The sequence below is a fragment of the Muscardinus avellanarius genome, assembly GCF_963383645.1.
Source record: "Muscardinus avellanarius genome assembly, chromosome: 4".
NCBI lineage: Eukaryota > Metazoa > Chordata > Mammalia > Rodentia > Gliridae > Muscardinus > Muscardinus avellanarius.
The window spans coordinates 103,195,856-103,223,187 of NC_137789.1; the positions used below are offsets into that span (position 1 = coordinate 103,195,856).

Consider the following 27,332-nt stretch of genomic DNA (forward strand, 5'->3'; position numbering starts at 1 on the left):
CTTATGAGGACTTGGGTCGAGCCCCATGCGGGGCCCTGCTTCCTGGACACCACTGTGGCCCAGGAGGCAGGGTGTGCACATGTGACGCCTCATCTCCTGAATGGGTTTCTGCCAAGAAGCAGGCCTCTGGCTTGAGAGTGGGGACACTGGGCGATCAAGGCAGATGGTCCCTGCCTGGTATCCTGCTCTGCCTGTCCAGCCATCTTGCCATGGAGCTTTTAAAGATCAGCTCTGATGATGGCCTGTTCCCCAGTCAGAAGCCATCATTGGTTCCCATGATGTCCAGGGAAGACTCCAAATTAGAAGCCTAACCATCGTGGACTACATTTCCAAGTCCTTTACAGCCCCAGTCTTGCACAGAACCACTATTTTGTGACAATTAATCCTGCTTTTCTTCCACCTCTGCCTTTGAGCAAATGTAGTCCTTTCTGCTTAGAGCCTCCCTGGTCTTCAGATCTCCTGTACTTCAAGAACACTGTCCTTCCAGGCCCTCTTTAGCCTGGCCCCTCTTTGGGCTCCCTCTTTAGGAGAGTTTCCAGTCCATGGTGGGCAGGAGCTGTCCTGGGCATCTCTAAGGCCCTGGGGCCAGCAGAGTGTCTAGACCAGGGCAGGCGCTAGGAGTCACTGACTGAGAAGAAACTACAAGGAAAAAACCAGGCCTGTCTTTCGTTCATCTGCAATGGCTGCAGCTGCAAGGACCCACCCTGCAGGGGAAGACGTGTTGCTCTTGACCAGGTTACTTGGGAACCTCGTGCATCCCAACAGGAGACACCTACCTGCAAGTGCCAGGGTGGTCAGGTGTGGGCGGCCTCCAGGTGGTGATGGAGGGTCTTGGCCAAGGGGGTCTCGCTGCTCTCCTTAAAGCCTGGAGAAGGCGTCTTCTCTATAAACTCCAGTCTGTTCATTTTCTCTCTGTGAAATGTCTTTTATGGTGTTTAGGTGCTGCAATGCCAGGCGGTATTTGGAGCAAAAGCACCTGTACGAATTGAGCATTCCTAATTTAAAAAAATCCAAATTTCAAAATATTCCTAACTCTGAAAACTTTTGAGCACATTTGGAAGATTTTATACTTGACTTTGTGATACATCACAGTCAAACACAGGTGCGCTGAAAAGGCCACATAGAATGACCTCTAGGTCTGGTGTGTGGGTAAGGTATGCGTGAAATGTAAGTGAATTTTGTGCTTATATATGTGAGATATCCTCCAAGACATCACGTTATATATATGCAAATACTCCAAAATCTGAAAAATCTGAAATACAAACCACCCCTGTTGTCAAGCATTTTGAATAAGGCATATTCAATCCGTGTTAGTCTCCTTGGGAAGCCATTAAAAACAAAAACAAAAACAAAACAAAGAAAACACTGGCCGGAATAAACAACAGAAGTTTTTCCCCTCACACTTCTGTAGGATGCAGGTCCAAGAACTAAGCGCTGGGAGGTCTGGTCTGGCTTCTTTGGAGCCTCTTTGGTTTCTTCTTAGCTTTGAGATGGTTCTTTTGGTTGTGCCTAGTTGGTGCCTCTTTCTCTTTTCTTGGGGGGGTACTGGGGGCAGGGGCATTCGACCTGCGAGCCACACCCCCCAGCCTTATTTTTAAAAATTCTTTATTTTGAAACAGGGTCTCACTGAGTTGCAGAGGGCCTCACTAAGTAGCTGAGGCTGTCTGCGAACTGTGATCCTCCTGTCTCAGCCTCCCAAATTCTGGGATTACAAGCGTGTGCCACCACGCCCGGCTCTCTTACTCATTTTATAAGGAGCCCCTCCAGACTGGATTAGGGGTCACTCTCATATCCCAGTTTAAGCTTAATCACCATGGTAAAGGCCCCATCTCCAAAAGCAGCCACTTTTTTTATATACTGAGGGTCTGGACTTCAACATGCAAGTTTTGGAGGGGAGGACACAATTGAGTTCCTAACTGTACCCCCAAGTTTCAGCACATGATTAGGTAAAGACATTCATTCCCATGGGCTGCAAATCCCCAAGCCCAGTCTTCCCATTCATTTTTCCGTCTGGATTCCTTTCTGTAATTCCTAAAATTCCACCCCTGCCTGAGGGTGTGTGAGTCTTCATGGAATCACACCTGAGGACCAAGTTGAGGTGCAATGACAAGGGGCCCAGTTCAGGAGAGGCCCACCTGGTGACAGGCCCAGCAGGTGCCACCCCCACCTGGGTCCAAGGGGAGGCACAGAGGAGGGCGGGCTCCTCGAGAAGCCTGGCTACCTGCAGTTTTAAAGCTTTTATCTTTGGCTACAGCAGAGCATTATTATTTTTTTTTCCTCAAGTCATTCTCTGTGTACTCATGACGATTGAATTTAATAAAAACATCACAGTTCAAAAAAGACAAATTAGAAACCACCGTTCATCTTAGAAATTAATATGTGAGTGAATTTAACAAGAGATGAATTGCGCTGTGGTGAGCCGGTCCCTCTTCACCCACTCCGAGCCCCAGTTGTTTGTCATTATTGCTGGAAATATGGTTATTACTCTGCTATTGCTTGACATTTATTAAGGATCCAGGGGCTGTGTCTCCACAGCAGAGAAAAGTACAATTATCTGGGTACGCAAAGAAAGTGAATCTCCTGGCCTCCGTCCGCCAAATAGACATCCCCTCAGACCCCTCACCTGGGACCGCAGCTGGATGCAGCCCCCGACTGCTCCATCTCTTCCTGACGCACGAAATACCTGCTCCACAAAGGGCTGCAGAGATCTTAGAGGCTGCACAAATGGGGAGTATAGGAGAGTTGCCAAGAAGTGGCATTTTATTTAAGTTTTTCTTTCTTATTATTTCTATTATTCAACTTAATCTGAATCTCTACTAAGAATTGAATTGTGTTTAAAGGTATTTGTTTCAGCCTGATCTGGAACATGTACAATACATAAGCTGTTTGGGCCCACTGGTCCTCCCTTGCTCACAGTTGGGCTTTTGGTAGTTTCTGTCACCCGTGGTCTAAAAATATTAAATGGAAAATTCCAGAAATAAGCAATTTATATATTTTTTGGTACTTGGGATCAAATCCAGGGACATTATACCTCTGAGCTACATTCCCAGCCGAATTTTATTATTATTTTGAAACAAGATCTAAGTTGCTGAGACTGACCTCAAACTTTCCATCCTCCTGTTTCAGCCTCCCAAGTATTGGGATAAGAGGTGACTCACAAGCTTTAAATTTCATACCACTCTAAGAAGTGTGATGAAATCTGGCACAGTCACACTCCATCTTGCCCAGGAGGTGAGTTGTTCCTTTTTCCAGTGAATTCACACCAGACACGTGCTGCCCATTAGTCATTTAGGTAGCCATCTTGGTTATGTGATTTTTAAAATATGCTTTTATTGGTGCATTGCAATTATACATTATAATGAGGACCAGAGTGATAGGAACACACATTCACACAGCGCCTGCTGCGTTGTCCTCTGGATCCCCCATTCCCTGTCCACGTGAGACTGACATTGATAGCTTGATCTATGTACTTACCATTATTTGAACTGTTTCCTTTAAGTTTCCTTTTCCCCCTCCCAACTTCCCTCCTTTAACCCCTTCCACTATTCTACTTGGTCTCTCATTTACCTGAAGTTCCTTTTGCTTCCTATTTTCTCTCTAGCTTCCACATATGAGAGAAAAAAATAAGACCCTTGGCTTTCTGAGACTGGCTAATTTCACTTAGCATATTTTCTAGTTCCATCCATTTCCCCCAAAATAGCATAATTTAATTCTTCTTTATGGCTGAGTAAAATTCCACTGTGCATATTTTCCATTTTTGTTATCCATCCATCCATCTGTTGATGGACACTGAGTTTGATTCTATATATGAATGTATCACTATAATATTCTCACTTAAATTTCTTTCTTTTTTTTTTTTGCGGTACTGGGGATGGAACCCAGGGACATTCTACCTCTGAGTTACACGCCCAGCCTTATTTTTTTATTCTTTTTATTTTGAAACAGGGTCTCACTAAGTTGCAAAGGGCATCACTAAGTAGCTGAGGCTGTCTGCGAACCGCGATCCCCCTCTCCCCATCTCACCTTCCTGAATGCTGGGATTACAAGCGTGTGCCACCACGCCTGGCTTTAAATTTCTTTATGAAGATACCCAGGAGTAGTATAGCTGGGTCATATGGTGGTTCCATTCCCAGTCTTCTCAGTCTTCTGAGTCTTCCCACACTGATCTCCATAGTAGCTATACTAATTTACAATACTATCAATAGTGTTTAGGGTTCCTATTTCTTTACATCCTCACTAGCATCTATTATTGTTTGTAGTCTTAATGGTTGCCATTCTAACTAAAGTTAGATGGGATCTCGGTGTAGTTTTGATTTGCATTTCTTTAAATACTAATGGCATTAAACATTGTTCATGTAATTTAATGGCCATCTGTATTTCTTCTTTTGTAAATTGTCTATTCAGTTCAATTGCCCATTTTTTTATTGAGTTATTCATTTTTTAGCATCAGGCTTAAGTTCCTTAGGAGTAGCTGGCAAAGATGTTCCATTCTGTTGCTCTCTCTTTAGACTCTTTATGGTTTCCTTTGCCTCACAGAAGCTTTTTCATTTCCATTTATTGATTCTTTCTATTTTGTGAACTTTGAGGGTCTTATTGAGGAAATCTCTACAGTACCTACATTTTAGAGAATTGGTCCTATGCCCTATTCTAGTAATTGCAACGTCTCTGGTCTAATATGAGATTTTTTTAAAAAAAATTCAATCATCACCAGTCAATTGGTTCAGTTTGATACTCATGATATCACAGTATTTGCATTCAAGTAACCCTCAGCACTTGAGAAGCTGAGACAAGAGGATTGTATGTAGGTTTGGGGCCAGCCCCAGCAACTTGGCAAGACTGTGTTTCAAAAACTTTTTTAAAAAGGCTGGGGGTGATGTTGTCCAGAATTCCTGAGCATGTAGGGCAGGAACAGTCTTTTTTGGGGGGAGATTTCTTCAACAGTTCAAGGCGGGTTTGATTGGATTTGTCTAGTTCTTCTGAATACTGGCTACTGCCACCGTCTCTGCCATCTTGGTCCGTCTCTTCTCTCTTATATTTTAGGTAGGAAGTCACGGCTCGCCCGAATACTGGCCGCTGATGCCGCCGCCGTCTCTGCCATCTTGGTCTATCTCTTCTTTCTTATATCTTAGTTAGAAAGTCATGGCTATAAATTTCTCTATATATTGTCACAATCAGATATTGAACCAAAATCTGATGTCCAGGGTTTCTCAGAGGAATACCTGTTCTATTTGGCCGCTGCCAGGTATTGTTGCTGCAGCTGCAGTTGCCACTGCGATCGCAGCCACCGCCATCTTCCTGCCTTCTCCTTTCTCCAGTTTTTAAAGCCAGGCAGCCTTTCTCTTCAGCCTGTTTGCACTGAAGCTCTGGACTCCAAGAGACAGGAAAGAGAAGTACTGGTCCTCGTAACAAGTCTGGAGTTGGAGCAGCGTCACTTCTGTTGTATTCTCTTGACCAAATGGACATAAGTCCGCCCTAGCTGAGAGAACCGGTTAAAGAAATAGATTCCATCCAGCATTTGGGAGGCTGAGACAAGAGGATCATAGTTTTTGTACAGCCTCAACTACTATGCAAGGCCCTTCGCAACTCAGTGAGACCCTGTTTCAAAATGGAGGATACAAAAATAAGGCTGGGGGTGTAGCTTGGAGATAGAATGCCCCTGGGTTCCATCCCCACTACCCTCCCCCCAAAAGAAAGAAATAGGTTCCATCTCTTCATGGGGAGGAATAGTAACTAATAGTAGCTATCTTTGGAGATGAGCTGCTACAAGAATATCAGCAGATAAGAGCTGAAAGTCCTAGCAGCCGGACATAAGTCAGAGTTGAGATAACTGGAGCTTCTTTTCTGTTGCTTATTGTGTCCTAACTCTGCCAATTAATGGTTGAGAAACCTTGGGCAATGTATTTAGTCTCTCTAGCCTTAATTTTCTTATCTCTAGAATAAAGTTCATTGTCACAAACTTAAAAAAAATACTGGGGGTGTATCTCAGAAATAGAATGTCCCTGGGTTCAATCCTCAGTATAATAATAATAATAATAATAATAATAATAATAATGACAATCCAGGCCAACCTAGAAGCCTTACAGTGTTTTCTTCAAGTGAAAAGGTAAAAGTTCTCAACAAGGGGAAAAATATTCACATGTGGATGTTGCTAAGATCGATGGTGAGAACTTTTCTTTCTGCAAAATTGTGCAGCAAAAAAAAAAAAAAAGATTCATGCTAGTTTTGCTGCTGCGTCCCAAACTGTACAAGTTGTGACCACAGTGCTTGATAAATGCTTAGTAAGATGGAAAGGGCATCAAATGACAGGGGTTGGTTTGATCTGAGACTTCAGGCAGCCCCTGGAATCTTAAAATGTCCCCTTCACTGGTGGGGTGGGGTGTACTTGTAATCTCAGTACTTGGGAGGCTGAAACAGGAGGATTCCAAATTGGAGACCAGCTTCAGAAACTCAGCGAGGCTCTCAGCAACTTAGAAAGAACCTATTTCCAAATAAAAAATAAAATGTCTGGAAGTGTAGTGTGGAGGTAAAATGCCCCTGGGTTCAGTCCCCAGCAAAACATACACACAAAAGAATGTACCTCTCAGATAAGGAGTGAGGGCATTGTAAGCATTTTACAGGCTGTTTCACAACCAGGAAAAAACTCTGTATTTCATATGGGGACAGCCCCAACCCACGACCCTCATTCTTCACAGACCTCAGAGTGTCATAGGCCCCATGGGCTCTCATTAATTCTGAAAAAACAGGGCATTTTACTGCAGACAGGGAGTGACCAGCTGCAGAGAACATGGCCCAGGGCAATGTGCCAAATATCTATGAGTTTCTTTTCAATTTTTCAGACTATTATCATTGTCTTCTTTTCTAGGGCCTGGGCTATACCCTTGGGGAGCATATTGTAGGGTGGCTGGTAGAGTCCACATCATACAGAGATCTGGCTTTGTTGGTTGACCATGGCCAAAGAGCCCTGCGGGGAGACAAGGGCGTGGATAATAATTACCGTGTGCATGATAACTGCAGTTACAGGCCTGGCTTTCTGTCTTCTACTGCCCAGTACACGGCAGTAGGAGCACATGGTTCCTCTGTCCTGATGACATGGTGTTGTTCATCAGTCTCCCATCCTCCCAGTCTACACCAAGGACACCAAGTGAACCTCGTGACCAATGACAGTGACAAAAGTATCTATGGTGTCAGAAGTCTCCCACGCCAGCAGTTTCACTCTTTGAGAAAGTCACATGCTAAAGAAATCTGAATTATCGATTAGTAAATATACAGAAACTTTGAAAAATCATAAAGAGGACAGCCCCCAGCAGAGTCACATTTTATATGTGGTTAAGTTTAAAAATCTATTTATAAGATGAAAACTAAGTTGTCAACAGTACTCTTAAAATTGCCTTAAACTTTTCCAGAGAGAGAATACTACCATTCACGCTTATTGTGAAATCAGCACCAAACTTCTCTATCATGAAACTTTCCCCCCGATTTGGAGATCTTTCTTTTTTTCTTTATTAAGTACTGGATAAAGTGGCAAGCTTATGTGATTTAGGGAACAAGATTTACCCCAAATAATTGTTTTGTTTTGTTTTTTTCTTGCAGTCCTGGTGATGAAACTCAGGGGCATTCTACCTCTGAGCTACATCCAGCCCTATTTTTTTATTCTTTATTTTAAAACAGAGTCTCACTGAATTTCAAAGGGCCTCACTAAGTAGCTGAGGCTGTCTGCGAATCACGATCCCCCTGTCTCAGCCTCCCAAACGCTGGGATTACAAGCGTGCGCCACCACACCAGGCTCCAAAATAATTGTTTTTTATATGCTTTTATTGATATATTGCAATTACACATCATGGTGAAGTTCAAAGAAAGTGGCGCAAACATACATGCGCACAGCACTGGGTGTGCTTCCCTCCGCATCCCACCTCGCTGCCGTGTCCTCCCTCCCTATACCTGTTAGTGAGATGGCCTATCATACCTTCATATATGGGCACTGCAGGACTTGATACAAACTTGCCTGCACACAGCACTGGGTGTGCCCTCAGTGGAGGCACATAGCCTTGTTGTTCCCTTTCTTGATCCTCCTTTACCCCCTCTCCACGCCACTTCCCCAAACCCCTTCTACTCTTCTCCTGGTCTCTCTCCTCATTTAGCTGAAGCCCCCTTTTTCCCTATTTTCTCTCTAGCTTCCACACATGAGAGGAAACAGATGTCTCTTGCATTTCTGAGACTGGCTGATCTCCCTTTGCATAATATTCTTTAGTGCCATTCATTTTCCTGAAAATGACATAATTTTGTTCTTTATGGCTGAGTCAAATTCCATTGTGTGTATATGCCACCATTTTTTATCCAGTAATCTATTGATAGACATCCTTTGTATTTTTTCAAAATAAATGTTTTACTTTGTAATAATGTTCACATTCATATTAAAAACTCCATACACCCCTCATCTAGTATCTCCTATTCTTACAATCTTCTATGGCTGCCATATGAAGTTAAGAAATGGATGCTGGTACGTTACTAGTGATTAAATTCTAGACTTTAATCTCACCACTTTCACTTCTAACCCAAGATTCAACTCAGGCGTCACAGTAATGATCATGCCTCCTGCGTCTCCTCGGGTCTGTGACAGTTTCCCAGGTTGTCTTTTCTGCGCTTGATAGTTTTGAGGAGCCACTAAGTTTGTTGGATGAATTTCTCATGATTCACCTGGGGATATGGAGTTTGGGGGAAGATCTTGGTGGTGAAGTGGGCTCTTGTTGCATCATATCAGGGCACCTGACATTCGTGTGACATGATCACTGGTGATGGTCACCTCTGTCACATGGTCGAGGTAGGACCTGCTGGATGTCTCTACTGCAGAATTACTTTGTTTCCCTTCCCTTCCCTTCCCTAATTCTTTGGACACAAGTCATTCTGTCCATTATACCTTTCAAGGGGGTGCAATCAAACACCACCTTTGGAGGGGGCAGAATGCACATAAAGTCCGTCGTTTAAAATTCTTCTGTAGGAAGGTTTATCTTTTCTCCCCCACCTGTCAATTTACTCAATCTTTATTTAGCTCAGAAGGGACTCATCCATATATATATTTCAGTTTGGGCTACAATCCATTAAGCCTATTATGCTCATCCTATTGCCTCAAATTGTTCCAATGTTTTTTTCTTGCTCATAGGATTTAGCTGGTCCTACACCTGGCTTTCACTGTAGCTTTCTCAATCTCATTCCTTGCTCATGAATATATTTGGGGGTTTCATTGATGTATTTATTTATTCATGCTAGGGGTTGAACCCAGGGGCTTAGAATGCTTCTAGCACCCAGCAGTACCCCAGGCCCTCCAGGACTTTCATATACAATTCTACCATCCTCTTTCTAGCATTTGAGGGTATGTCTTATTCAGGAAGAGTCATGTTGTAGAACATACACTCCCAAATCAGATTGGCCCTAAATAGAAAGTTTTTGTTTCTCTCTTATGCTACAAGTGCATTGTAAACTCTCCAGAGCCTCTGTGTGATGGATCCTCACTGGGCAGCACCTTGAGTGTCCATGGCAGAGTTAAAAACGAGCTTAGCAAGTGAATCAGGAGCCAGGAAAGCTTCTGCACAGGTCTTTCTGGCCTTGCCTACCTTGAATATCGTCAGAAGTTTGATACTGTCTCAGGCCTGCAGGAGGAGAGAACTGAAAATACTTGACAAACAGCTCCAAGGACAAACACTCTGCATTTTCTTTTAGTTTTTCTTTTCTATGCAAATATTTAATTTGCACGATTTAATTGTTGTTAGTTGGTTGTTTTCCAGTCTCCTTTAAAACTATCTCACTATAGCAAGAACTGGTCCTTTAGCACTAGATCTTGCTTTGACACAAGGCCAGAGGGAATCATGATGAAGGTTGTATACAAGGACCTCTGGTCCTGGTGGCCAAAGCTGCAGCCAAGATTTTGCTCCACTGCCCAGGCACCCACTGAGGTCTGGGAGGCGTCCACCCCAAGGGGATGCCCAGGTGCCACAGGGACTAGGGACAGCCCTTTGTGTGAGCACACTTTGTAACAGGCTCACAGTACTCTATTAAGGGGACATTTAGATGGTTTCATTTTGTGTTACTATACCAGTATGATAGTAAATGTTGTCCACTGAGCATTTGTGGGTATATCTTATGCTTTCCTTGGTATAAATAATTAGCAGTGAAACTGTGAGCCACCAGATGATACAATGAGCCTCCTCAGCTCTTAGCACAAGGTAGGAACAGTATGGATGAAGACCTCTGCACCCCTCATGCTAAGTGTAGCCCCAGCCTCTCTCCTTGGCAGAAGAGGCCAGGACTCAGTTGCATTATTTACACCAGCTTCCTGAGCTACTACTTTCAGACACTGGCCTTCCTTGATTTTGTGAGGCCACAAAACTGTGATCACAGGACTAATGATGTGTCACACAACAAGTGTAATGGCTGTCCTCGGCAGAGCGCAGGCCGGTCAACAACAGCAGGCTGGCCCCAGGGGTGCCTCTGGTATAGGTGGGCATCATGGAGCTGTAGTCAGTGCACCTAAAAGTGACCCTGTAGGTAGAATGTGCCTCATTCTCCATCCTGTAGCCAAACCCTTCACTAAGGAGTCTCTGAGAGACCAGGGCCCTGAACACCCGCTGCTCTGTTTCCCTCTCAAATTTCCAAACAGCCTTGGGAGCCCTTTGTTCTACTTCAAAGCTTCTCCAACTCTTTAATGCACTGGCAGTTGCTAAGCAAAGCCTATTTAGTTCCAATAAGCGATGCAGAGCTCTGCTCTGAATTTGTCCCCGATCGATGTGCCACTGTCACTGCGGTCCAGGCAGATGGGCTTCTGCCCTTGAACTGACCCACATCTCCATCCTCCTGTTTCTGCATCCTGGATGTGACAACTGTCCAAGGCACAGAAGGACTCAAAGGCCAGAGGGAACCCAGTGCACAGGATGGAAATGGATGTGGGAGATGTGCGCGTGACAGGGTCCAAGGACTCCTCCCCCACATAACCCCCACCCACCACCTCCAGTGTCCCCAGTCACTTAGGTTCACTGGGCCTCGGGAGGCTAAGTGTTCACTGTGCTGTGCACATGGAAACCCTTTGTCTGTGGGAAGTGCTGTGTGCCTGTTTGTTAAGTGGATGTTGTGTTGAGGTTACAAATATTGGGGTTGCCCATGCTCTTGGAGTACCCACTGATGTGTTCTTGGTCGGCTCCCCCTCCCAACCTCCCAAGCACTTGCCATTCTGTTTGCGACTCCTACTCAGCTCTCAGCGAAAGCCTCACCCCCACTTCTTGCCCCACCCTGAATGGAAGCTAGCAAATGTCCTCATGGCCTTCCTGCAGCCCTCCAGCACATGGCCTCTTCCCGGGGCTCAGGCCAGCTGTGGGCCCTGTCCTTTCTTCTCCTCTCCTGGAGTTCCTGTGCCCGCAGTGACCTTTCTCTTCATTGGTTTCTTGACCTTCTCCTTTCTGTTGCCTGGTTTCCCTCTGCCTATTGATGCACACAGTCTCTCAGGATCTGTGTTGGATCATTCCCCAACCTGCCACCGACACCAGAATCCTTGGGTGCACAATTATCTTATATAAAATGGTGTAGTATTTGCACATCATCTACACACGCCCTCCTGAATACTTTAAGCCATCTCTAGATTACTTCTAATACATGATACAATGTCAGCACTGCTGATATTGTTTAGGGAATAATGACAAGAAAAAATGTCTGTATGTTTTCAGTACTTAAGTAGCCATCGGAGATCTAACTGCATAGTACATGTGAGCAACAAGATAACTTTAAAATTTTTTTAAATTCACACTTGGTTGAATCCTGGGATGTACTTGAGGATACTACAGAGGGCAGATTGTAGTGTGTGTGTGTGTGTGTGTGTGTGTGTGTGTGTGTGTTCCTAGAATTAAACCCAGGGGCTTTATTCCTACCTCTGAGTTACACTCCCAGCACTTTTTAATTTATATTTTGAAACAGAGTCTCATTAAATTGCCATGTCTGGCCTCAAACTTGCACTCCTCTGTCTCAGTCTTTCAAGTACTTGGATTACAGGGATGCACCATTGAAGAGCCTGGCTAAATATTATTATTAATTATTATTATTATTATTATTAATTATTATTATTTATTATTATTATTATTATTATTATTAGTAGTAGTAGTAGTGGTGGTGGTGGTGGTGGTGGTGGTGGTGGTGCTGGGGATTAAACTGAAGGTCAGTTTACATATGACCTACACCCCCAGCCTTTTTTTTTTTTTTTTTTTGCAGTACTGGGGATGGAACCCAGGAGCATTGTACCACCAAGCTACACCCCTAGTCCTACTTGTCAGACTTTTTATTTTTGCAACAAGATCTCATTGAGTTGTGAAGGGCCTTACTAAGTAGCTGAGGCTGTCTGTGAAATGTGATCCTCCGGTCTCAGCCTCCAGAATGTTGGGATTGCAAGTGTCCGCCACCATGCCTGGCTGTAGTCTTTTTAATTTTTATTTTGAAATAGGGCCTCGTAGGTTGCTAGGCTGGCCTCGAGCCTGCATTTAGTGGACACCTGCTGGCCTCGTCTTCCTTGAACTCGCAGTGCATTCTGTTCACTAAGGTTAAGCTGTCACTGGTTTCCATGATGTTTCTCTTCCTGATTTTCCCTCCTCTGTGTTTCCTGTGTTGCCGCGTTACCTGTTTCTTGACATGGGCCTTGTTAATTCACAGCTATCTGCCTCTCTGTTTAAGCTCTGCAAACCTGCGCCTGGGGCTCAGTTGTAGCATCTCTCAGATGCTCAATGTGCATTTGCTAAACTTAACAACAGAGAGTGAACTTGAAGCAGAAATGGAGTATTGATTCCGGGTATAGAAACCCGGGGCTCTTGCTACTGTAGACAGGGTATTTATCTGTAGGGGAAGATGAACTCCTACAGCATTTTCTATAAGCTGATCATCTAGTCATCTAGGTCTCTCTCTCTCTCTCCCTCCCTCCCTCCCTCTTGTAGACAGGGTATTTATCTGAAGGGTGAAGATGAACTACTATAGCATTTTCTATAAGCTGACCATCTAGGTCTTTCTTTCTTTCTTTCTTTCTTTCTTTCTTTCTTTCTTTCTTTCTTTCTTTCTCTCTCTCTCTCTCTCTCTCTCTCTCTCTCTCTCTCTCTCTCTCTCTCTCACTTTTTTGCACTGATCTTATCTATGACCATACTACTTTACAACCACATAATCTCTTTGGGTGACACTTTGCAGTTTACAAACTACTGTCACCCACCGCTTTGTCCTAACTTCATAACATCTCTGCAGAATAGACAAAGGAGGTGTGTGTCACCTTATTCTACAGATGACAAATTAAATTTCAGAAAGACGAAGTGATATTCTCTCTTGACAATGATGCAAAGGGCCAAGAACCAAGGCATTCGGGATTCTCTGCTTTCCCCCTCCTACACACTCCTCCACAACACCAGGCAACAGGAAAGTCTTCTCCGATGATCTCCTAAGATCACCTACCCCAGGACCCCTGCTCAGGGCCCACCTACCCTCCCAGGGGCACCCAGACAGGGCCCATTCTCCTTTGGCAAATTAGTGCGTTTGGGCCTTGAAGGCAGCTGCTTTGAGTCCAAGCGCCCTGGAGAGTTCTCCACTCCTGCTTCCTGTCTCCAAAGCATCATATTCCAAAGCGGTCTGGGATTCTGCCTGAGATGTGGAATGAGTCACATTTTTCAGCATTTTATATCACGTTTGGTGCTCACAATGATTGCTTTCCTTATATTTGTGTACGAACAATGGAACAGCAATTTGAAAGAAAATTTTGCAAAAAGGAAAAAATAGGAAAGAAAAAGAAAGTAATCACTGTATTCCCATTACTCCAAAACAGTAACTGGATTTAAAAAATTATATTGTTTTCATATTTTTAAGTCTCTGCCAAAAAATACTTTTTAAATCTTATTGAAGCAGAGCATGCAGAGGAAGAAGTATTCAAGTCACAAATAGGCAGAAGGAGTTTATGTGTGTGATATGGGGACTGAGCTCAGGAGCATTCTACTTCTGAACTACACCCTCAGCTCTTTTTATGTTTTTATTTTTGAAACAGAGTCTCAAAGTTACTGAGGGTCTCACTAAGTTGCTGAGGATGGCCTTGAAACTATGATCCTACTATCTCAGCCTCCCAGGTAGTGGGATTATAGGGATGTGTGTGCCCAGCTCAGAAGGAACATTTTAATAAAGTGAACATACGAAAACCATCCCCCCAAATATGTTAAGAACACTGGGGCACATTCCTGACTTCGGGTCCTATTCCAGTCACAACCTCTTCACCCAAAGTAGCCACTCCCTTAACATCTAATATAATATGTTAGTTATCCACATTTTAAATTTTATATCAATGAAATAACATAGTATATACTCTTTTGTCTGGCTTATTTCACTCTAAATTATGTTTGCAAGTGTCTTCAATGTCATAAATATTTAATAAAGAAGTAATCAGCTGGGAATGGTTGCGCATGCTTGTAATCCCCGCACTTGGGAAGCAGGAGGATCGCACAGGTTTGAAGCCAGCAAAATTTTCTTTCAAATTGCTGGCTTAAGAGACACTGTTTCCAAAAACAAAAAAAGGTATAAAATAGGCCTGGGAGTGTAGCCCAGAGGTAGAAGGGTTTCCAGGAACCCCAGTACCACCAAAAAAAAAAAAAAAAAAAAGAAGTAATCAATTTTCACAGTGGTAAAACAATGTTCTCAAAGTTTTTGGTCTCATAATCTCTTTGCTTCTTTAAGAATTAGGACTCCAAAGAGCTTTTATAATGTGGATTGTACCATATATATATATATATATATATATGTATATATATATATATATACATATATATATATATATTTACCAGAATAGAAATTAAAATAGAATTTTAAAATAATGCATTAATTCACTTAAAATAACAATAATAAACTAATTATACAAACATTTAAAATAATTATACTTTTTAAACAAAAGAAATTGTGAGGAAAATGGCATTATTTTATAGTTTGCAACTCTCTTTAATATCAGTAGAATTTCAAATCTGCTTTTATGTTTGATCTTTTGCAATATGTTTTCTGTTCCCACTGATTGAAATATATAAAACATGGCTTCCCACAGATCTATAGTTATGAAAGGAAGGAGCATTTTAATAGCATTTTCAGAAAATTACAGACATCCTTCTTGGGCACTACATCAAAATTCAACAAGTAATCATTTCTTAAAGGATATGTGAAATCTTTATCAGTGACATTTTCTACCCTGACATTAACATTTTGGACTCTACTTTGCACTTTGAATCTACTTTGCACTTTGAATAGACATTTTAACCCACACATTGGAGATACTGGCTCCCTGAGGTACAGGATCTCCCTGGTGTTGATACAATCCATTACACCTCAGGGACAAGTAATGCTCATGGAACCACCAATCTCATCAGAAAAACCTTCAGCTACCAGAAAACTGGTGACCATACAGACGCAGATACGAGTTTCCAAAAACTCTAACCTTTGTTTGAGAGTTCTAATTTTGTCACATTTTGAAAGCAAGTGCTGGTGCTTGTTTTCTTTAAGATAGGTGGTTCATTTAAAGAAAATATCTGCCAAACACTCAAGTGTGATAACTACAATTTTGCAATGTTCTGTGACAGAAGCTGTGAGTGCAGCTCCCAACTCTGAGCCATGTGAGAGCTTTCCTTGGGACAACAATCTTGTGCTTTATATATTCAGACTCCCTGTTCTGTCATACAGACTATAAATAAGTCTATCCAAGGGCTGAGACTTAATATAATCAGCTATTGTACTGCTTTGTGAGGACACTCTAAGTGAAGATGACTTTTTCCCCCTGATGTGTTGTGAGAAGGCACACAGCAGTTAACTGTGTGGTCAGTGTCGATGCCTTTGTTTGTGCTACGGGACTAGTTTTATCTGCCACTGAGTTTGGGTCATCAGTCTAAATGTCAACTCAGTGGGGGAAATTGCAAGGATATCCTTGTATTATGAAAGTAGTTTTGACTTTACACCAGCAAAACAAATAACCCAATCAAGAAATGGGCAACTGAATTAAATAGACACTTCACAAAAGAAATGATACAGATGGCCAATAGATAACACGAAAAGATATTCTACATCATTAGTCATCAGGGAGATGCAAATCAAAACTACACTGAGATCCCATCTAACCCCTATCAGAGTGGCTCGCATAAGGAAGTTAAATAACAACAAATGCTGGTGAGGATATGAGGAAATAGAAACTCCTTTACACTGTTGGTGGGAGGGCAAATTAGTTCAGCCACTATGGAGATCAATGTGGAGATTCCTTAGAAAACTGGGAATGGATCCACCATATGATCCGGCTATACCACCCCTGGGTATCTTTCCAAAGGGGTTGAAATCAGAGAACTACAGTAACATATGCATACCCACGTTCATAGCAGCACAATTTGCAATAGCCAAAATATGGAACCAACCTAGATCTCCATCAATAGATGAATGGATTGCAAAATTATGGGAAATACACACAGTGGAATTCTACTCAGTAATAAAGAACAAAATCATGTCATTTGCAAGAAGATGGAAAGACCTGGAGAACATTATGTTAAGTGAGATTAGCCAAACACAGAAAGAAAAGGGACATATGTTTTCTCTAATATACTCAAGCTAGGGAGTATCAGGGATACCAAAAGGACTCCAGATAATGGAGGGAAAACCTCAGCAAAGCCAGGAAGGAAGGGTAGGGGAGGAAGAAGGCTGTAATTTATTAATGAAAAAGCTACATGGGACTATGTGTATACACATGAATATAACATCGTTGACTTAGATACTCACTATTGGTAGAGAGGGAAGCGGGGAGGGGTGGACATCAAGTACTGTGTAAATGTATGACATTGTCAACATGATTCACATTATGACGTGAGACTATAGTGCCCCAGTAAAAAATAAAAAGTATCACAGGCCTTTAGAAAGGGCCTCTCAAATGCTGGGTGAGCCACTACACCCAGCCACACTGAATGCTTTCAATGTTAAAATGCATTTGTGGTCTTGGAATGAATACAGTCTTGTGGTGCTAGGGAGAAAACTTTTTGTCTCTCAAGGTTTCTTCCCTAGTCCTTGACCTTTGCTTATAGTCATGCCTTAATTGTTCTTTTGTGGAAAGAGTTTTATTTATGGATTTAGTTTCTGTAAGAGATATCGGAAATAATTTTTCTTGTGACAGTTTAGGTAAGTTGTGTTTTCTTGAGAAAGTATCAAAGTTGATGGAAATATTCAAGCTTATTAGCATAAAAGTCATGACTTTTCAAATGTTTATGGGATCTGTGGTGATGTCTCTTTGCCTTGTTCCTGTTCTTGATAATCTACACTTCTTTTAATTATTATGCTATTTTGTAGATTTCAGATAAAATTAACCTTTCAAGAAACCAACTGTTAGCCAGGCATGGCAGTACATAGTTGTAATCACAGCATTTGAGACAGTAGGATCACGGTTTGTGGCCAGCCTCAGCTACTTAGTAAGGCCCTGTTGCAACTCAGTAAGAACCTGTTTAAAACTAAAGAAAAAGACAGGGCTGGGTGTGTAGCCCTTGGGTTCCATCCCAGGAAAACACACACACACACACACACACAAAAAAAAAAAAAAAAAAAAACAAAAAAAAAACTTTTGAGCAGGGCATGGTGGTATATGCCTATGCCTATAATCCCTGTACTTGGAAGGCTGAAACAGGAGGATTCCAGGGTTAAGGACAGCCTCAGCAAGTAGTGAGACTCTCATTAACCTAGTGAGACCTTATTTCCAATAAGAAATACAAATGGGCTGGGGATGTAGCTCAAAGGTAATGTCCAGTACCTAAGGAAAAAAAGAGACACCAACTTTTGTCTTTAAAGGTTTTAAAAATTATTTTATATTCTACTTTATTAATTTCTTCTATTTTTATTATGTATTTCTTACTATTTTACTTGGGCTTAATTTGATTTTCTAACTCCTTGAAATATATTGTTAATTTATAGGCTTAATTTTTCTTATAACTAGTATTTTTAGTTACTTATATTTCTACAAAGGCTGTTGTGATTATATCATATATGCTTTGTTGTTTCACATTTTTATTTTCCAAACCATTTTTTACAATAATTTCCCCATTTTGTTTTTTCATTTGACCCATGGATTACTTTGAAATTGCTGCTTACTTTTTAAACATTTGGAAAAATTTTATATTTGCTTCTAGCTTAAACCCACTGTGCCAGGAAAAAAAAAAAAATATATATATGGATTGACCCCAGGCCATTCTATCTCTGAGATGCACCTCCAGCCCTATTTTATTTTTTAGTTCTGAAATAGGGTCTCAAATTAGCTAAAGTTTCTGAGGTTAGCCTTGAACCTGCAATCCTCCTAACCTAGCCTCCTAAATTCTGGAATTACAGGTATTTGCCACCATACCCAGTTATAAAAATATGTTCTTTAGAATATTAACATTCAAAATCATTTTACATTTTATTTATGTCCCATCATGATTTTAGTCATGATGCTGTTTAAATGTTCTGTATTTAAGTAGGTGATCTTTTTCAAAACACTTGATTAGGTTAAGTATCCTTATTATGTTCTTAAAATTGTCCATATCTCTTCCTTTCTTTTCAGTTTATTTTATTAGATTCTGAAATACAAATTAACATATTTCTTTATAATGGTGGGTTTGTCAATTTCTTCTTTTAATTGTTATTTTACACATTATACACTAGGTGCTTCATATTTATAATTTCATGATGTATTTGCTTCTTTTTTATTATTTAAAAGATACTTTATTGGTGTGTTCATTTCGAGTCACCTCCCCATGCCATCTTGGCATGGGGCTGCATTTCTATTTTCTGTATTTCTATCTTTCTAATAAACTTCTTTAAATCTTAAAAAAAAATAAAGATACTTTATGTCTGGTAACAGTCCTTGCCTTGATGTATACTTCATACCACATTGGTACAGCCTTATCAGATTCCTTTTGGTTAGTGTTTATAGAGTTTGTCTCTATCTTTTCCCACTTTTCCAGGTTCATCTTGCTATATCTTTACTTTCATGCAATCCCGTGTATTGATCTTTCTTTTAATTTCGTGTGCCTTTTGGGGTCTTGTTGAGAAAGTTTTTACTTCTCAGCCTTTTAGCTCCATGCTGTTGGTGAATCAGCAGCTGCCTAAAGTGGACCATCCATGAAGAAAGCTACACTTAGTTTTCTTTACTGCCTATTTCAGGATTTTGTTCTTTTATGTCCTGTCTGCCATGGTGGATCTGAACTTTAATTTTATCTCCCCAGCTACCAGAGACAGCCAGAATTCTGTTGATCACTGACTTGTAGCCACTACTTTCTGCTCAGCTGCTCAGCTTCTTGTACTATTTAAAAATCTTCAAAAAATATCAAAGGTGGGGAAAAAAGAAGCGTAAATATTGGGTACAGTTCAGTGAACTTTTTTTCTCTAGTATTTTAGCTTGCTAAGGTTGCCTTTCTTGGTAGCTCCCTGCTGTCTTAAAATAGATTATTCAAATGGAGATTTTTGTAGTTATTTTTGGGAGAAAGTGTAAGCTAATCATAGGTGGAAATGAAAGTAACCCCCACACACAAAAGTGTGTGTGTGTGTGTGTGTGTGTGTGTGTGTGTGTGTGTGTGCGTGTGTGTTACTATGCTAGGGTATCTTCACATCAAAGTCTGTATTCACGTGGTTGTGACTGATTGTACCAACAGATTTTTTTTGTGGTACTGGGGTTCATGGAAGCCCTTCTACCTCCGGGCTACACTCCCAGACCCATTTTTACATCCTTTTTTATTTGGAAACAGGGTCTCTTGAGCCAGCGCCGCTGGTTTCGAACCTGCGCGATCCTCCTGTCTCCACCTCCCAAGCGCGGGGATTACAAGCGTGTGCCACCACGCCTGGAAGACCAACAGCTTTTGTGACCATCATTTTCCTCAGCATTTGGTCAACATGGAGGAGTACTGACCTAAAGTCACAGGAATCACTAAGCTGTGGCTTATTTTCTCTCTTCTGCAGGATTTTGTTTCATGCATAGAGAACTACAGAAGAAGAGGACAGGAGCTGCATGCATCTTTATACAAAGACCATGTACAGGTAAAAGACAAATGTATCTTTTATCTATAGAATTGACTTGAGTCCACCTTGAACCAAATACATACATACATACATACATACATACATACATACATACATAGAATAAAGAGGATAAAAAGGAAGGAAGGGAGGGAGGAAGGAGGAAGGAAGGAAGGAAAGAAAGAAAGAAAGAAAGAAAGAAAGAAAGAAAGGAAGGAAGGAAGAAAGAAAGAAAGAAAGAAAGAAAGAAAGAAAGAAAGAAAGAAAAGGAGGGAGGGTGGATAACCGGAGGGGCCTTTGGTGTATGTTTTAGATTGTGTAAGTCAATACTTGTTATCAGTGGTTCACTCTACTTTCATGGTCCACACAGTGGGCTTAGGACACGACTGTCAGCAGCTAAGGAGACAGACCTTCTGTCTGCCTTCTCCTCTACTTATTCATCCCTCCAGTGAAGACGTGTTGAGAGCTCACTTGCTGCAGACCCCACTGGAGCTATGAGCACACTGTCAAGATGTGGCCAGGCCTCATTCTCAGATAGCTTCACTATGAAGGAGAGATGTACCTTGAATAACTTCACGAGCCCATATATAACCACAAGTTTACGGTGGACATGGAGATTAGGTAGGGAAACCATGAGTACAGTGAGAGATATAACAGGGGGAGGAATCTAATTTTAGAGACTTAAAGGTCTTGTCCAAAGAAGTGATTTGAAGGAGAAATACTTCAGAAGTATTTGGGGGAAGTGGTTTGGCTCAGGAAGGGAGCATAGGTAAAAGTTTCAGGGCAGGAGAGAGCTGGATGCCACTGAGTAACTGGAAGAAGTGGCTAGAGGACCTGGGCTGGGCAAGGACAGGCTGATGATGAAGCGGGGGCCAAAGCAGATGGGGCTTCTACCGTATTAGGAATTTTACATTTTCCGTGGGTACAGTGGATGCCATGGAGAAGGGCAGGATTGGGCATTTTAAGTACCTGTTTAGGCATGACTTCTGTGCAGCAAGACAAAGGGCTCCCAGGCCAGTCAGAGTCCTGTTGAATCCCACATCAGCCTCAGGGAATCATCTTCCAGATAGGATGATAATGCCGGGCGTGGTGGCACACGCTGGTAATCCCTGTGCTTGGGAGGCAGAGACAGGAGGATCACACAGGTTTGAAGCCAGCCTCACTGGCTTAAGAGACCCTGTTTCCAAATAAAAATATAAAATAGGTCCAGGAGTGTAGCCTGGAGGTAGAGACAAGATACTCTGAATGTGGTCATGCAGTGGCTAAGAAATTAATTTTCAGTTGGAGCTATTTGTTGTTAACAAAGATTATAAAAATGATTTCTAATTATAGAATATAATATATAATATTAATATCTTTCAATACTTTGTTGCACTGCAGTTATACATCATAGTGAGGTTCATGGTGACACCAGACACACATGCACATGGCACTTAGTATGTTTCTCTTGAATCCCACCCACTACCCACCCTGCCCCATATGTGTCAGTGAGATTGGTAGTGGTAACTTCATGTATGAACATAACATTATTTGAACTGTTTCCTTCCTCATTTCTTCTATTTCCCTTTCCCATCACCCTCCCCCAATCTCCTTCCACCATTCTACTGGTCTCACCCCTCAATTATCTGAAGTTCCTTTTGTTTCCTATTTCTCTCTTTCTTCTATATAAGAAAGAAAACATATGACCCTTGACTTTCTGTGACTGGCTGATTTCTTTGGTGTGTGTGTGTGTGTGTGTGTGTGTGTGTGTGTGTGTGTGTGTGTCACTGGGGATTGAACTGAGAAGCATTCTACCTCTGAGCTATACCCTCAGCCATATTTTATTGTTTATTTGGAAACAAGGTCTCACTAAGTTGCGGAGGGCCTTACTAAGTAGCTGAGGCTGGCTGCAAACCTGTGACCCTCCTGTCAGCCTCCCAAGTACTGAGATGACAGGCGTGCGTCACCACATCCGGCTGGACTGTCTGATCTCACTTAGCACAGTATTCTCTAGTTCCCTGCATTTTCCTGAAAATGACATAATTTTGTTTTTCTTTATGACTGAGTAAAATTTCATTTTGTATAAATACATTTTCTGTACCCACTCATTTGTTGATGAACACTTAGGTGTGTTTCATAATTTGGCTATTGTAAATCATGCTATTTTAAACATGAATATACATGTATGATTATAGTATTTTGACTATATTTATTTATTTTTGGTTCTGGGCACAGAACCCAGAGACATTCTACCTTCAAGCTATACTTATATCTTTTTTTTTTTTGGTGGTACTAAGGTTCCTGGAAGCCCTTCTACCTCCAGGCTACACTCCCAGGCCTATATTATATTTTTGAAACAGGGTCTCTTAAGCCAGCGCGGCTAGGTTCGAACCTGCACAATTCTCCTGTCTCCGCCTCTCAAGCGTGGGGATTACAAGCGTGCGCCACCACGCCCCTTATATCTTATTTGGAAACAGGGTCTCATTAGGTTGCTGAGGGCCTCCCTAAGTTGCCGAGGCTGGCTTTGAACCTGCGATCCTCCTATCTCAGCCTCTCAAATACTGGGCTTACAATCATGCACCACCATGCCTGGCTGTATTCTGACTTTAATTCCTTTGGAAAGATACCAAGAAGTGGGAACACTGGGTTAGATGATGTTTCTATTCCTAGTCTTTTGAGGAACTTCCATGCTCTATATTAGTACTAATTTATAATCCCACCAACAATGAATAAGAGTTCCTATTTCCCTGAATTCTCACAGCATTTATTATTGTTTGTATTCTTGATGATTGCCATTCTAACTGGAGTCAGATGGAGTCTCAATGTAGTTTTGATCTGCATTTCTAATTGCTAATGATGTTAAACATTTTTTATATATTTATTGGCCATTAGTATTTTTTTTTTCTTTTGAGAATTGCCTATCCAGTTCAAGTGCCCATTTTTAAATTGTGGTATCCTTACATTTCATGTACTCTGCCAAGCAGAAACTGAGGTGGTTGGTCCTAAGGTCATGGTAGAAGGGAGCCAAGAGAAAGTGAGAGCTTCATCAGCCTGTGGCAGCAGGGGAGGGAGATGAGCAGGAAGCCGCAGCAGCTGTCCTGGGAAAGCTTTGTTCCTGGGCATGCCCCAAGGACCCTTCCCCAGCAACCAAGTCCCACACCCAACAGGGTTGTCTCCAGAACATGAGGTCCTGGGGACATTTTACATCCAGCTATAACAGGGACAGTGAAGTGGACGGAACCATTCATGTGCCTGAGATGGGGTGAGGGGTCAGTAAGGGTGAGACATGACACCCCAGTTCTGGGAACCCAAAGATATACTTACTGATCAATTTAAGCCATCGTAGGGTCTAATTTCCCCAGGAAAGCTTGCCTGGGAGCCCAGCTTATCCCCTGAGAATAGGGGCTCCAGAGATGAGCAGCTTGATACCCCAGCAACCAGAGGCTATCCTGTGTAATCAGAGGACACGGCAGGTGTGAGGGAGCAGTACTGGGGTGTACCAGGTGTGCTCTTGGCCACTGGCAAAGGGGTCAGCAAGCATGTCTGGTTTCTCCAGCTGCACAAGCTGGTCTTTCACAACTGTCAGTTTGGACCAGGTTTCTCTGTGGGCACCTACCCTACCCCAACATCAAGAATGTACCACACAAACGGTGGGGTGCCTTGCTGGCCTCAACGGGCGCTACCCGTGCCTGTTGGGCAGAGCCTTGTGCAGACTCACTGATTTTGCCCAGGGTGAGCAGTGGGGCTAATAAATTGAGTTTCCACTGAGGGGAAGAGAAGACAAATAGTTTAGGATGTGTCCTATCTTTAGAAACAACGTAGCTGTGTCATTTCTAGACAGAGCAGGCTGTTTATCTTAGCTTTCAAATCAGCATCTCATCCAGATGGTGGTCGGTTCTGTGGGAAGAACCTGAAGGATTTGGTTACAGCTGAGAGGAATGCGCCTTTGGAGCTGTGTGTTTCTGCTGCAGCAGGAGCGCAGGTTCAAGTAGAAAGAGCTGGTCCTCAGCAGAGGCTGCACCCACAGAGAAGGACCCAGCCTCCTGGAATGGCAGCCCGGTTCCTTTTCACCGTGGGGCCTTGCTGCAATGGGGAGACTACTTGGGAAATGTGTGCAGTTTTACCGATGATTAGGAACTTTTGAGAAAAATCAGCATTTTGAAGCTAATCTGTGAGAATACTTTCCAAGTGTTTAAATATTTAAAACATTGTTTTGATGTTTAAAAGAATGTCAATGCAATTGCCTTCTGCTAATGGGGTCTGGAGCATCACCCCGCTTTTTTAAGGGGCAGCAGCACACTTTCCCAACACAGGCCTTGTTCCACTTCCAGAAAAGCAACGTTCAAGGTCTGGACAGAAATCAGGCCTGCAGAGTCCACCCCATTATTCAAAGGCAGCTTCTCCTAGGTGTACCCAAGGAGACCCTTCCTCTAGGATGGTGATAATGAGGTTCAGAGGCCCCTGTTTCCAGGGCTGTCAACAACAAGCCACAGATGACTCCTTTGTCCTAGAGCTACCCGCCCTGAGAGGTCAGTGGAGATGGCAGAAGCCCATGACAGGGACATTGCCCAGAGCCAGGGACATTAACCCCAGCAGTGTCATATCACACCCTCACATCAAAGGTAAAGGGTGCATGGACATGTTTCCACTCCCTCCAGAGGTACTGGGAGGAATAGGAATAGCTCCCGGGGCACCCGCCCTGCTCACACTCTCCCTCAGCGCGTCCAGGCTCTGTTCAGCCCTTTCTCTGTGGTCCAGCTGCTATTGTTCTGTTGTGTCCCGGGACCATCCTGTTCTTATGCCAGGACCTCCTGTCATTTACAGAGATGCCTCATCCTGGCTTTGCCGGCTGAAAACCTAGTCTTTATAGGTTAAGGCCTTTGTGGAATGCTGGCCACCCCAGAAATGCCTTTAAGGACCTGAGGGCTCTGTTCTGCCTGCTGTCTTTTGGGCTCTCTAGGGTCATGTGGGATGCTTTGTTTCCTAATCTCTATCTACTCATAAGTATTTTTCTACTCGTAAGTATTTTTTTACAGCTTTTTCTTATGCAAGGATCAGAAACTCAACTCTACTCGGCTCAAGTATCCGCTCTTTTGTTGTTGGCTCTGTCTTCATTTTTTCTTTCTTCTCTCCTCTTTTCTTTCTTCCCCCCACGCACATACTCACATAAACTTTCTCACACAAGTATGTGCGAGGTTACTGAGGAGTTGGAGGCTCAGGACACATGGATAAGGGACCAGGGAAGCCTGACATGAGCCCTTTTTGCTCATTAAGCTGTATGTACATCTTGGGACTGGAACAAGAGCTTTTTCTAACTTGCACAATGTTACTGTCTCATTGCTGAGCTGCTGAGCTGCATGCCTCCAGGGTTGTGCCTGCTCAGGTCCACTTCCCTGATGTACATAAAGCACAAAGGCATACTGTGTTGGGAGGGGCGATGAGTATGTGTGTGTGTGTATGTGTGTGTGTGTGTGTGTGTGTGTGTGTGTGTGTGTGTATGTGTGTGTTGCCTGCTCAGGTCTACTTCCCCTAATGCACACGAAGGTACTCTCTGCTGAGAGGGAGGAATGAATGAGTGTGAGTGTGTGTGAGTGTGTGTGTGAGTGTGTGTGTGTGTGTGTGTGTGTGTGTGTGTGTGTGTGTACCGCTCTACTTTGCTACCTCTGCCTGGGCTCCAGAAAGCATCAACCTGCGGGAAGATGCTCATTAGCCCATCCTATAACTACTTACAGTCAATTAGATTAACCAGACTTGGAAGAAGCATTGAACCTAAAAGCCGGGGCTGAAGTCAACCCCACCAAAGAAGCAGAGACCTCAAGCAGAGAAAACCTGACTTCCCAAAGGAAAATCAAAGTGCTGCCACCCAAGGGTTGCTGTTCAGTCAAAAATCTTAACTGCCCCTGCACAACAGAATCCCTGCCTGGGAGCCTTGTGGGTGGCCTCTGATCCACTTCTGGTTTGAACTGGAAGAGGATGTACAATGTGCATTCCAGAGCACCTTTGCAGGTGTGGGAACCCAGGGCTTTTGTGATTCAGTCATCTGACAGCCTCTCTCCTGGGACCAGATGTCACTTGTTTTCATGTCCTAAGAAACTACTCATCTCTAGGGAATCTTCTCATTGACACACATCTGGCCTGCTGGCTACTGACATGTAGAACAACCCAGAATTAGGGCAGCTGCTGGGAATTAACCCAGGACCATTCTACCTCTGAGCTATACCACAGCCCTATTTTCTTTTCTTTTCTTTCTTTCTTTTTTTTTTAATTTGAAACAAGGTCTTGCTAAGGTGCTGAAGGTCTTTCTAAGAGTCTGAGGCTGGCCTCTAACCTGCAATCCTCCTTCTCAGCTCCCCAAGTATGCGGATTATTTGAAGTCTAGGCTAGACAACCCCGTAGCCTGGGATCACTCATCCTCCATGAAGCTCAATATGTTACCACAAACACAACAAAAAGTCGTGACTAGGAAACTGAGATATTTTCCCAACAAAGGTTCATTTCATGTGACCAAATGTCTATGAAAAGCTTTGTCAGTTATTTTTCTGGGGTTTCTTATTAACCAATTAGAATACTGTATAAAATGCTGTAACTGTTTTGGACATGATTTTAAGAACCACAGAGAAACAAAATAATCTTGTTTTGAAATGGGATTAGCTTCATTCACAATAATAACAATGCATAAGCTGGGCAGAATACCATATTAAACTTGTGGAAATGTCATCTCATTCAGTCCTTCCATAAGCCTGCAGTTTTATTATTTTGATAATGTTATTAAACAAATTTGACTGATGAGGAAGCTGAAGCTCCTTCCGATTCAGCTGCTGGCCAATAGCAGGAACACGATGATGGTCAGGCTCAGTGGATACCAAAGACCATGTGCTGGGCACTGTCCCCTAGCCATATGCCCATGGAAACACTTCTAGAAGGTTCTGAGAATGACTTATCCACTTAAAATGGCCCAGATTTGTAGGGCCTACATCCAAGAGTCTGCCAATCATTGAAGTAATGCTAGCAGAAATCACGAGTCCAGAAAATGGGAATAGGCCCTAGCAAATGTATCTAGCTCACAGGCAAGGGAAGATTCTGGAATCTGAGAGCAGGTGAAATCTCAGCTTGGCCACCTGTCAGATTTTGGAGCTGTCACATCTCCTGTCCAGACTTAATGTCCTCTTGGGGATGAGAAATAATATTTTTTTTTATCACTGTGACCACTGTATAGAAAAATGAGATCAAGCAGGTTTTAGGAGCTCAGCCTAACACATGATCACAAGTTTTTATGTTAAAATTTTGAAACCTCCGTTTCTTATTATTAGCAC

The 27,332-nt window shown here is 42.6% G+C and overlaps 1 protein-coding gene across 1 annotated transcript in view; it reads left to right on the forward strand.

The window, feature by feature from the left end:
• The window catches only part of WDFY4 (WDFY family member 4), a gene marked incomplete at both ends in the record, with an annotated part of 274,912 nt that overhangs the window by 152,683 nt on the left and 94,897 nt on the right, over positions 1–27,332 (forward strand). The window contains one exon of the mRNA XM_080694795.1: positions 19,984–20,061. Coding sequence (XP_080550921.1) covers positions 19,984–20,061 — 78 coding nt within the window. The remainder of the gene's footprint in view (positions 1–19,983; positions 20,062–27,332) is intronic.